The 11,735-nt window shown below is 40.7% G+C and overlaps 3 protein-coding genes across 7 annotated transcripts in view; 1 reads left to right on the plus strand and 2 right to left on the minus strand.

Annotated features, from left to right (window-relative positions):
• Positions 1–2,746, minus strand: part of klf8 (Kruppel like factor 8) — a 41,106-nt gene extending 38,360 nt beyond the window's left edge. For both annotated transcript variants that reach the window (XM_087806856.1, XM_087806855.1), the window contains exon 1: positions 2,422–2,746. In XM_087806856.1, the coding sequence (XP_087662982.1) occupies positions 2,422–2,448 (27 nt within the window). In that variant the 5' untranslated portion in view covers positions 2,449–2,746. The remainder of the gene's footprint in view (positions 1–2,421) is intronic.
• A 656-nt stretch (positions 2,747–3,402) lies between these two features.
• rbm41 (RNA binding motif protein 41) lies at positions 3,403–9,533 on the plus strand. 4 transcript variants are annotated; one of them, XM_087806851.1, is made up of 8 exons: positions 3,403–3,419; positions 4,522–4,638; positions 5,704–5,905; positions 5,968–6,175; positions 6,693–7,213; positions 7,324–7,471; positions 7,532–7,660; positions 9,399–9,533. In XM_087806851.1, the coding sequence occupies exons 1-7, from the start codon at positions 3,412–3,414 to the stop codon at positions 7,642–7,644; spliced, it is 1,317 nt and encodes a 438-aa protein (XP_087662977.1). In that variant the 5' UTR covers positions 3,403–3,411; the 3' UTR covers positions 7,645–7,660; positions 9,399–9,533. The 4 variants fall into 4 exon arrangements, with proteins under 4 accessions (XP_087662977.1, XP_087662974.1, XP_087662978.1 ...); XM_087806848.1 differs by having other exon boundaries at positions 9,353–9,467; XM_087806852.1 differs by having other exon boundaries at positions 5,971–6,175; positions 9,353–9,467.
• cldn2 (claudin 2) lies at positions 9,247–11,028 on the minus strand. The gene is made up of 2 exons (XM_087806857.1): positions 10,945–11,028; positions 9,247–10,185 (listed from the first exon to the last, which is right to left on the minus strand). Exon 2 carries the CDS (start codon positions 10,159–10,161, stop codon positions 9,349–9,351), a length of 813 nt encoding a protein of 270 aa, XP_087662983.1. The 5' UTR covers positions 10,162–10,185; positions 10,945–11,028; the 3' UTR covers positions 9,247–9,348.
• Positions 11,029–11,735: the final 707 nt, after the last annotated feature.

Consider the following 11,735-nt stretch of genomic DNA (forward strand, 5'->3'; position numbering starts at 1 on the left):
GAACCCAAATGAATTTTATTTAAAAAAAACACAATTTTTATTTGTGTATATTTTTTTTGTGTTAATGCTAACGTAACATAATGCTTTGTTATCAATAAAAACAAAATAATAAGTATGGGTGTATTGGTGATACATATCACGATACTAAATAATGTGATATATTGTGGTACTGTAAAAACAAGGGTATATTTAAAAGTATTGACTCCGGTATTGCAGAATTTACAGACTATTGAAAAAGCCAAAAATTAGCTTTAAAAAACTGCTGTTGTCGACTGTATCCTCTCGTCCTTAGTCATCGCCGATATTTAATTGATCCTTTAGCAGCGGGGGACGAAATGACTGCTGCCATCTAGCGTCCGATAAGTTAGGTAGCAACACAAAATATTAAAACAGCTCTATGCAATTTTTAGTCGAGCGACGTCGGTGGACTAAAGTGGTAGTGTTTAGCCCGACGGGAGACCACATTTCCCATGAGCACTCGCTAAACGTCGCAAAAGTTGCCATGTCCAGGTTTGCAGCAGCTGGACGAATTTTCTGTTTCCAAACTTCCATTTATGAATGAAGGATGGATATCGATGTGGAAACTAATCAGTTCGTGGATAACCAGCGTGATATGTAGCATGTTCACACCATCCCCAAGAACTTTTACAGTGAAAATAAAAATCACTCAAAAAACCTCAAGTCACGGTATACGAAGTCATTCAACTAGTTATAAGTTGATGTGTCATCATAAGTTATTTTAGTACAAAAATATTAAGGTACCCAAAGCTACCCAGAGCTGCTTCAAAGGGCCACAAAGAACTCGAATTACAAATATAAATCTTGTAAAATCAAGCTAAATACACCAAAAATATTATTTTAAATAGCTTGTACTTTGAAAAAGACATTGTGACATAAAAGCACCCGAGTGAGTCAGAGTCTAGAATCAAGAACGTTTTTTACTTTTCAAGTCAGTGAACTTTTCAGTCATTACAGAGAAATAAAAAAATGTACGTGTTTTTGGTATTATCACTCACAAAACTGACGAAAAAACCAGTGCTGCTTTAACAAATGCCGTGAATATTCACATTACACACTTTGTTATAATGTAACACAAAAAAATAACTGACACAAAATAAAATATTATTTGAAAGGAAAAATATATGTATTTATTGATCAAATTGAATTTTGATACAGTATCATCAAACAAATATATATTGTGATATATCTGTGTACCATTATTTTCTTATACCTCTAATATTAATATATAGCATTATGTGCATGTATTTTAAAAATCGCTTTAACCTGTATTTTATTTAAGTAAAATGTAAACAGCTTTTTTGATTCGTTCTGCGATTTAAAAAAAAGAAAAGAGGATGCTGGCCCTTTAAAAAAGCTAAGATGGTGTCCTGCAGGCTGCAGTTTCCTTCCTGCCTATGTGAGCTTCACTTCAAACCGAGCTGACCCGCAACCAAGGATCCTCCGGACCATGACAGCGGCACCAACACGTAGACCATCGATCTCTTCTCTACGTCCTTTATTCCCATCCACATCCATCAAGTCTCCTTTCATGCAACCGTTCCTCAATCATACATTTTTCATCACCATCCTGTGAGACTGAGGACGAGAGGATACAGTCAACTCAAGCAGCTTTTAAAGCTGGCGTTATGTTTTTGGTTTTAAAACCGAATGAAAGCAATTACGACTTCATCAACAGAGGTGCGATCTGTAAAGTACTCGAGCAATACTGTAAATATAGTTTTAGCTTCTACAGTATTGCAATATAATAGCAATGCATCAAAGCTTTGCTTCTGTATCTCGATATGTATGGAATCTCTAGATTCTTGCCGTTACACACCCTTAGTACGGGGTGATTTCTCAAGGCCTGAGTTGCTCAGTCTGTTGTCCAGGTTTAACCGCATCTAAAAATACACACTTTTATCATGAAATACGTTCTGAAAAAAAAGTGCAAATAGACTTAAAATTTGTGTAAAATCTTAACATTTCTTATACCGCTAATATTAATATATGACATTATGTGCTTTAACCTGTGTTTTTTTAAGTGAAATGTAAACATCCTTTTTGTTGAACGACTCGTTGTGCGATTAAAAAAAAAGAGGATGCTGGCCCTTTAAAAAAGCTAAGATGGTGTCCTGCAGGCTGCAGTTTCCTTCCTGCCTTCTGTGAGCTTCACTTCAAACCGAGCTGACCCGCGACCACGGACCCTCCGGACCATGACAGCGGCACCAACACGTAGACCCTCGACCCCTTTGCCCCGACAGCCCCCTGGATTATCCATCCGGGCTCAAAGGGGTCCAGATTAAACGGGCGCAAAAAAAAACACTCACATGTTGAGCGGACAATGTCAAGCGCGCACCAACACACGCACACTCAAGTGCGTGTGTTTGCATGATGTGTATGTGTGTGTGTGTGTGCACTTACTTTCTTGCTGCGGGTCTCCGTGTGCATCTCGGTTGCCGGAGCGCAGGGGTGGAGCAGCGGGGACTAAAGGGGGGGCTTTTTTTTTTAGGGTGTAGCTCGGTAGGACCCTGAGAGAGAGAGAGAGGGGGGCTCTCTGTGACCACCTTTACGGTCAGATTTCGGGGTGTGTGAGCACCGTCCCTGCCTCCTCCTTCAGTTCATCTCCGCAGCGTCGAAACTCTCCCTTTTTTTTTGGCGACTGCACCCCCCCCTTTAAAAAAAAAAATAATCCGCGTCCGTGGCTCTTCTCCTCGCGTCGGTGTTGTTGCCGTGTGTTCTCAGGGCTGGGCTCTCTCTCTCCGCCTGTTCCTCCTCCGTCTCTCCCTGCTCGTGACCCCACCCTGCGTCCCCACCCCTCATCTTTGCTGTCACTCACAGCTGCGCAGGCCCTGCAAGAGCGACGACCCGACACCTCCCACCCCCTCAAAAAACACACTTAAAAATGTTTATTATTTTCTAATCCCATGGTTCTCCTCAGATCTGCAGCACCCATGTTGTCACCTTTAGTGACGTCACCCGGGCAGGCTAATTGAGGACACTGGAGCCGGTGCGGGAGGCGCGGGAGGATGGACGGGCTTAGTGCGGCGTTGATGGATGTGACACCGGCTTCTATGGCTTTTATAAACCGCACCCCAAGTCAAAATCACCGAGGATGTTTTTTAATGCGTAACTGTACAGGCGGCGTGTTCTGACCTGTGCCATAATAATGTGGACCAAACACTGAGGCGTCAACCCTCCTCGAACCGCTAAAAATTGTAATATTCCATCGCGTGTATTCGATATTAAAAATCTGTACCACAACCACTACTCAACATTTTTTTTTGTTTTTTAAATATTACATTTTATTCAAAGCAATATTATAATATCGCTCTTTTGTGGGTTTCCCCCCGCCCACAACTACATTTCCCATGAGCCCACGCACCGGAAGTTTCTCAACAGAAACCGGGGGAGATGCGAAGGTAATGAAATGTTTATTTTTGGGGAAAGCGCTGTTGTTATGTGTTGGAACTTAAATCACATTTTTGAATTTTAACTGTTTATTTATTCATTACTTGCGGCTGAGCTTGTTATTTAAACAGTTCCGCTGTCGCCATGGTGATAGTTAGCTTTCCTTCACAAGTTAGCTTGGGTTAGCCTCGCGTTAGCAACTGTCTATATAGCATGTTTATGCAAGTTGTAATTTTTTTTAATGCATTTTAGTAATGTGTGTCACATTTTAAATATGTTATTATTACCAGAGAGGTCTCGTTAAGACCATTACAGTGACATGTATCATGTTTATTTGATACACATAATAAAAGGATGGATTATTAAAACTGGTGAAAATGCACAAATATCCGGCCAACTTCCTTAATACTAAGTCAATAAAGTTAAATAATTAAGGTGTGACCTTTTTGTTAAATCTGACTTTCAAAATGTCATAACCTGCTTAATATATACCCTATTTTAAAAAGTGTGGTGTCATTGAAAAGCTTGCTAAACCAAGAAACAGGAAAATTAATGATCTATTAATGGTGTAAATAATTTGAATTGAATCTATTTTTAGTCTAAGTCACTGTATAATAATGATTTCTTAGCAGTTCACATGTTTAACTGTTAATCTGAATTGTTTTAAATTCTTGTCTGTCTTTCAAGTGGGTGAATCTTCTCCAATACTTCCAGGTTTTTGGGTGAAAACAGCATCTTTAACCATCTTGTAAAACAACATTCCAACCACACAAGAATGGCAGGATTGGCAGCAAAATGAATCTCCAGCAACTCCTAAAAGAAGAAAGAGAAATAAATAAAATGATATAAAATATTCAGGATTGACATAGTTTTTAACAGTCGACCCAACATCACATCATATGATGTTAAAATGTTATACATTTTAGTAATAGCAGTAATAATAATAGTTATAACACTTTTAAACTGACAATCTACAAATACACTTCTTACTTGTACTAAAGAACCTTCAGTAAAAAAGTTTCCAGATACTCACCAGAATCTTTATTCTTAAAAAGGTTGAACTCAAATATTTATTTTCCAGCTGCTGATATATCCAACATTTGTGTCTCTCAGGGTGAGCCGGCCGACCTGTGACGATGGTCCACTTCTGGAGGAGCAGGAGACGGAGGGTCAGCGGCAGCTGCACAACCTCCTGGTGCAGCAGCTCCACACCGGTGTCGACATTGACCGGTAAAACCTTAATCAGGCGACCTTGAACATCTATTTCTGTCCATGATGAAGTCATATACATTTTAAACCACGTACAAGTGCAGTGTGAGCTTTTCCACTGCGCCTGGCAATCGGAGAACTCTCTTATTCAATGACCAGTATTTAAAAGTTTAATTAGAATAAGTTGAGCAAAATGTTTGTCTTTTAAATACAATATTTATAATTAAAGGGTCTCAAATTAATTTATGGAGTAGCTTCTAAAAACACCCAGGATAACTTTTAACATTAAAATCATAGAAACCGAAAACAGAATTTTCCTCATACTGTGATATACATTGATAAATAATGTATTTTTCTCAGGTTTTTTAAATTATGTTAGTGTCTACAACTGATATGAATTCATACATGGATTTTGATACACTTTAGTGTGAGCACAGTTTGTAGCTTGCTGTAGGAGACCATGACCATCATCAACGTTTACCTCCACAAAAAATCTGGGGCAGCCTTCTTTTTAATGTAACATGTACATTGTCCTTTTTAAAATAAACAGAAACTGAGGAAGTTCATGTGTGAGTGTTGTTGGTGACATAATAAAAACATATATTAGATATTTATCCATTTCAATAACATTTCATGCACAATGCTGAGTTAAAACCCTTGAATAAGACCTAATTTTGTCGTGTTCTGCGGTTCCATCTTGCTATTAAGTCATTTCACACATTATTGTAGTTTCCGATTGGATTACTGGTAATTTTTTTTGTGTTTTTGAATGTATTTTTTTGTATGTTTTTGTCCTTTTTTCATTTTTTTTTCTATTGGGGTGGGCTGTGTTATGTCTTGTTTTCTGAAAAATGTGAGTAAGTAATTTATATTTATAGAGCGCTTTTTTTTCAGACCAGGATCACAATGCGCTTAAACAATCCAAATAAAATAGTCTTAATAAAACACATCAAACTGTAAAAAAAAAAAGTGACTTAATAGGAAAAATAGGAATTGGGCACACTTTGATCTTGGTGAAGGTCTGCGCTCTCTGGGTGCTTTTTTCTTTTAGTTTTGAATGTGAGAAGATGAATTCTTGTTTTGCAGGTGTGTTGCTAAAAAGCAGTGCTTCGCTCCGGCTGCTCTTTATCGGCCGTTTGGACAGCAGGCCGCCGGCGTGAGGAGTCTCTCTCAGTTCCAGGCTTTGCAGGACGGCGAGCAGCAGCTGGCCAGCCTGCGGGAGCTCGGACTGACGGAAAAGGAGATCCATCAGTGGCGGAACAGACACGAAGCAGACGCCTCCGAGCAGGTAATATGATGACGAACGCTCACTCTTTAGGTTTTACTTTTGTGGGAATAAACTTGTCTCAGCAGAGTCACGGCGTGAGTGCGGCGCCGGGGGCGAAGCAGCAGCGTCTGCAGGTGATCCGCGACAAGATCGAGGCCCGGGCGGAGATTCTGTCTCGCCCGCAACGCTTCTCCGCCAGCCGGCCGCTGTCCCGGCGTGAGATGGAGATCGAACGATCGCTTTTCCAGGGAAGTGATCGCCAGGGATTCCTCAGCGCGCTCTATCACAGAGGTCAGGTGGAAACACATTCCTGAATAGTGACTTTATTTTTCAAGACGAGACAAGAAAATGGTTAATCTAATCTAATCACATAATCTATCTTGACGTAGACAAAGTGTGCCCTTAATCTATATTGATGTAAGACCAAAGTTCATGTTGAAAATAGGGTTTTTCATCTATTTTTATTATTCATCACTAGTTTAATTCTAATTATTAAAAACAACTAAATAAAATAACTAAATTTTGTCCTCGGTTTTTGTCAATTTTGTGAGTGAATTTTTTTATTTCTCTGTAATGACTGAAAAGTTTACTGACTTGAAAAGTTAAAAAAAAGAAGAGACTCAAACGAGCTTGATTCTAGACTCTGTTACGGTACAAAAACAAAGTTAAAGTTATGTTATTTACAAAAAAACAGCATTTTTTTAAACTGTTCCATTAACTAGATGCCTGAACAATTCCTTCTCTTATGGTTCAAAATGAAGTAAAAAAAAATAAACATGAAATAAAAGTATTTCACTTTCTGCTGCAGATGAAGATAATGATGGCCAGCAGGGGGCGCCGTCTTCTGACCCCATGGATTCTCTCTACAGAGAAGTACTAAGAGATGAGAGGAAGAGGAAGATGCTACAGGAAGTCCCGGATGAAAATACTGCTGCGTCGTATAAAATGGACCAATCACGGAGCTCTTCAGGAGACCACAGCCAATCACAGAGCTCACCTGGAGACCACAGCCAATCACAGAGCTCACATGAAAACGAAGATCCACTCCAAAACCCTCACAGCGGAGAAAGCTCAGGTCAAACAGGGGAATCGTTGGTCGGTCAAGAGTCGAGTTCACGCCTTCGGTCACAAACTCCAGTTCCGATCGATATCCAGCAGCCAATCAGAACCCTGTGTGGGGTCAGGGCAGGGTCAGCGGGGGGTCCGATCACGGTCAGAGGCGACGTCCAGCTTTTGACCGATGAGGAAGTCTTGACGAACAGATGCTCTGACGACGAGATCCGGAACATCCCGCGCTTCAGGAACTACCAGCCGGGCGATCCTTCCAGGGTGAGTTAATGTCTCACGAGTTTAGAAATGTTTGTGAAATAAGATTTTTTAAAATATCGGATCTCAAGACAGATCCAGGATGATGAAACAATATTGAACCGTCTCTGTAGGTCTTGTGTGTGAAGAACCTGAGCGCGCAGGCGTCGGCAGCCCACCTGGTGGCACTGTTCTCCAGGTTCGAGGAGCCCACGGGCCCAGCCGTGGTCTACAGGCTGCTGACCGGACGCCTGAAGGGACAGGCCTTCATCACGCTGCAGGGTGAGGGTTCAGATCCGTGTCCAGACTAACCCCCGTGCTGAAGGTGCCGTCTCCTCACAGACGCAGAAACAGCTGGCAGAGCTTTGCGGCTGCTGCACGGATACCGGTTGCTAGGGAAACCTCTGGTGCTGGAGTTTGGTCGCGAGCGAAGAGACGACGAGCAACACAAGTGATACTAACAACATTACTGTAAATACAAAGTTTACCTTAATAAATGTATATTTTTGTTATTTTGAAAACTCATTTATATTAAGTGAAGTAATGACAATTCCGGGAAAGAACTGAGAACAAATGGGAAGTCCTTTATCTTACTTAAATATTATTCTATAATCCTCCTTAATCTAAATATCCTAAATATAACTTTTCTTTTGACAAATTTAAATTGTTTGTACAAAGTAGTACCAGCTTTGGCCGTTAGATGGAGACATTGCTCATCTCACCGGCGCTTTGAAAAGATTAAACTTTCACCTTTATTAATCAGCCGATCCTATAAATAAAATGTTTTTCATATTTAATTTAAAAAAATAAAATTAAAGGAATATTTAAATAAAATAATTCACCATTAGAAGAAAAACGACTGCTGCATCTGCAGTTCTAACATTCTTTTTTGTATCAAAACACACAAGTTTGATGTATTTGAAAAACCAGAAATAGATTTAGGCTGTTTGAAGCTGAGCAGCACGAGGTGTAAATGCATTCAGAAGAGGATCTGTATAGTAATGGGATGTTCTGAGTCATTTCTCTGATGATCAGAGGAAGATATGAAAGTGTGGTCGTAATGTGTGACACATGTTGTGTATTTACATTCAGTTTTTATCAGTTTTAGTGATTTAAAATTTCCAACATTAGCTCTGAGGTTGTTGGTCGCGTTGGTGGAGGTCCCGGGACAAACCTGGATCTACGTACCTCAGCAGACCAAAAACATGTTGTGAGGTTGTTTTTACCAATGTCAGAGTGATGACCTTTCGTGACCTTTGACATACTTTACCTGTCTGTGTGTGTGTGTATGTGTGTGTGTGTGTGTTCTGTTATCGCTGCCGTTCTCTCGGTCACATGAGAGTTCATTGACCCGAGTCCAGTTTCGAGTCCAGGTCCATTATTTAAATACGGCAGTTCCTAAAGTTGAAAACCTCGTTGAAGGTAATAAATGGGTTTTTCTTTCAGGACACAAATGAATCATAAAAGTAAAATTGAAAGTTAAATTAGTTTCTTGTTTTAAGTGGGACGACTGACAAAACAATATGACCACCAGAGAAGAGAGAGTCGCATCTGTTTGTCCGATCTGACCTTGGACTAGACCAGACAAACTGAAATGTGATTTTGTTCAACTCGACCAGAGATCAAGTCATTGTTAGAGTGTTTTAGTCCAGAGTCACTGTGAAGCTCAAAATGAGTTTGTGAGTCTTTGCAGTTGAAGTTCCAGGTCTGGTCTAGTCTCAGGTTTTTGTGTGTCAGGAAAGTTATTGTCCAAGTCTTGATTTGATTCGGTTCAAGTTGAGTTTGGTATCTGTTTTTTTGAGCTGGAGATCCCGAGTGATTCAAGAGCTTCTGCTTTTGAGTCTAGTTTCAGTCATTTTTTTTGTAAGTTTCGAGTGAGTGAACTGTTAAGTCGTCGCAGCTCTAGTCGACTTCAAGTCCAACCTCATCAGTATCAGACAGTCTTAAAAATATAATGGAGGGAGGAGGTCCTGGGTCAGACCCGGGACGATGTCGGACAACATTGACTAGATCAACAGTGTTTTATTGAAGTGATGGATTTAAATAAACGTCGTAAAGGTTTTGATTATTGATTGATTTTGGGTTGGATCAGGTTGACAAAAAAAAGTAAAAAATGTGCAATAAAAAAAGTTGTTTCCATGTGAAACCACAAAATGTTTTTAGACGTATCCTGTGATGTCATATCCTGCCGCCGTGGGTTTCTTGCCAGAGTGGACCTGATGGGCGCTGACCCCGGAGCCCTCGCTGGTGCTGCGCACCATCTGCCCCCTGCTGGCCGGGCCTCCCGCCTGCATGGTGGGATTCCGATAGGTCTGCGTGGTGGTCCGCACGCCGGGGGCATGCATGGCCACGCCCATCGGGTACGGGTACCCGCCGCCGTGTCGGCGCCCCCTGCTGCCCTCCTGGTCCTCGCAGCAGGACATGAGCAGCAGCCCGCCGCCCAGCATGGAGATCAGCGCCGACGCCAGCCCCACATACAGACACTCGCCCAGTTCCGACTTCATGCTGGTCGGGATGGTGGGCGTGTAGAAGTTCTGGACCACCTCGTGCGTGGTCCACGCCACCGGGACGAGACTGAGGAATCCGGCGGTCAGGAAGAGCCCCCCGCCGGCGCCCGCCATGCGGCTCTTGAGCGCCCCCATGCCGTCCAGGCAGAAGGTGCACTGCATCCCCAGCACGGCCACGGCGAGGGCGAGCACGGACGCCACCAGCGAGATCACCATGAGCGCCCGGGACGCCTGCAGGTCGGCCGACAGCGCCAGCATGGAGTTGTAGGTCTCGCACTGGAAGGCGCCCGTGCTCTGGTAGACGCACTCCATCCACAGGCCGCGCATGTTGGCCACCGCCGTGATGATGTTGGAGCCGATGTGGGCCGAGATCTGCCAGTACGGCAGAACCGTGGTCACCAGAGTTCCCAGCATGCCCAGCAGGCCCAGGAAGAAGCCCATCAGTTCCAGAGCCGCAGACGCCATGGTAACGGCTGTTCGAGGACCAGTCTGAGGAGAGAAGATGAGTCACGATCTGGTCCTGAGCAAGAGAGGACTCCCTTAAAGAAGAGGTTTTTAATCTCAGTGGGACTTCCTGGTCTCAGCTAGAGGTGAAGAAGAAGTTATATTTTCATCTATACATGAATTAATTACATTTAGATACAGATGAGATTTTGATCTGATAAGAAAACAAAGAGGTTTTCAAATATAGTTATATAGATTATTTGTTTGTAATAAACCATTGCAGACACATTGTATCTAATTTTAAATTATTTTTATCGAAGTTTAAAAAAGTCCCCATTATTATTATCATTATTATTATTATTGTTTCATTTGAATGGTGAGGGAGTGGCGGGGACAAACAAATATAATCTTTATCTCTAAAAAAGAAGTAATAGTTATAATATTGATAGTTAAACAATAATATTAATAAAACATTTTAACTGTATAAAACAAATTGTTAACAGAAAAAAAACATACAAATATTATGAAAACAATTCCCATTAACAACTTAATGTGTGTATAAATATAATCTGTATAAATATCTGGAGAAAATACATTTTTATATTTTATATATATTTTATATACTGTAAGTACTTTTTTCCAAATTGTAAAAAAAATGAGGAAGTTCGAAAGTTTGTTAAACAGTGTGTAAATAAATGTTTTAAGGTTTGAAAATAAATAGGAAAACGGACCAATGTCACTTCAAAAAGAAGCTTTAGTTTATTCTAAAATGAAAACTGGTCGGTAAACTTTGTGTTTGCTCACCTAGAGAATGTCGTGTCTGATTGTCAAACGATGATGATGATGATGATGAAGATCCTTCACTCCTGGTTTCTTCTCTCAGACTTGCACTCGATCCTCAGACGTCCACATAGTTGCAGCACGACTGACGCTGAGACGACGAGGAAAGTAAAATAACTTGTGAACAAACGATGTGAAGAGCAACCAGATAACCAGTGAGTGTGCTGTCGATACACACACACACACACACACACACACACACACACACACACACACACACACACACACACACACACACACACACACACACACACACACACACACACACACACACACACACACACACCGGTGACACACAAGAATGTTCCCAAAAAACGCGGTGACACACAAATGGACACAGATCAACATTTAGTTAATGATTCCCTCGATCACTGTCAGCAAATTCAAATATCAACAAAGGCAAGGTTGCTGCAAAAATTTTATTTAAAGCATTTGATTTGTGTTTTTTTACTTGTGATAAATATACAAGTGGTCATTTTTTGAAAGTTATTTATTTTTGTAATCGTTCAGTATCAGTTTCCCACTTTACAAATCTATTTGTTTTTATCAAATCATAAACTAATATGCTGTAATAATTTAAAATAAATCTTATGTTCATAGCTAAAACTTAATATTTTGATCACGTAAATCTTATTTGCATGTTTTATTACACGCTTATATGGGATACAATAAATATATTTGTAAAAGAAAATTCAAAAATATATCTTCAAATACTGTATATGAAAATGTTTATTAATTATTAAAGATAATGTCAT

The sequence above is a fragment of the Callionymus lyra genome, chromosome 14, assembly GCF_982586985.1.
Source record: "Callionymus lyra chromosome 14, fCalLyr1.hap1.1, whole genome shotgun sequence".
NCBI classification, from domain to species: Eukaryota; Metazoa; Chordata; class Actinopteri; order Syngnathiformes; family Callionymidae; genus Callionymus; species Callionymus lyra.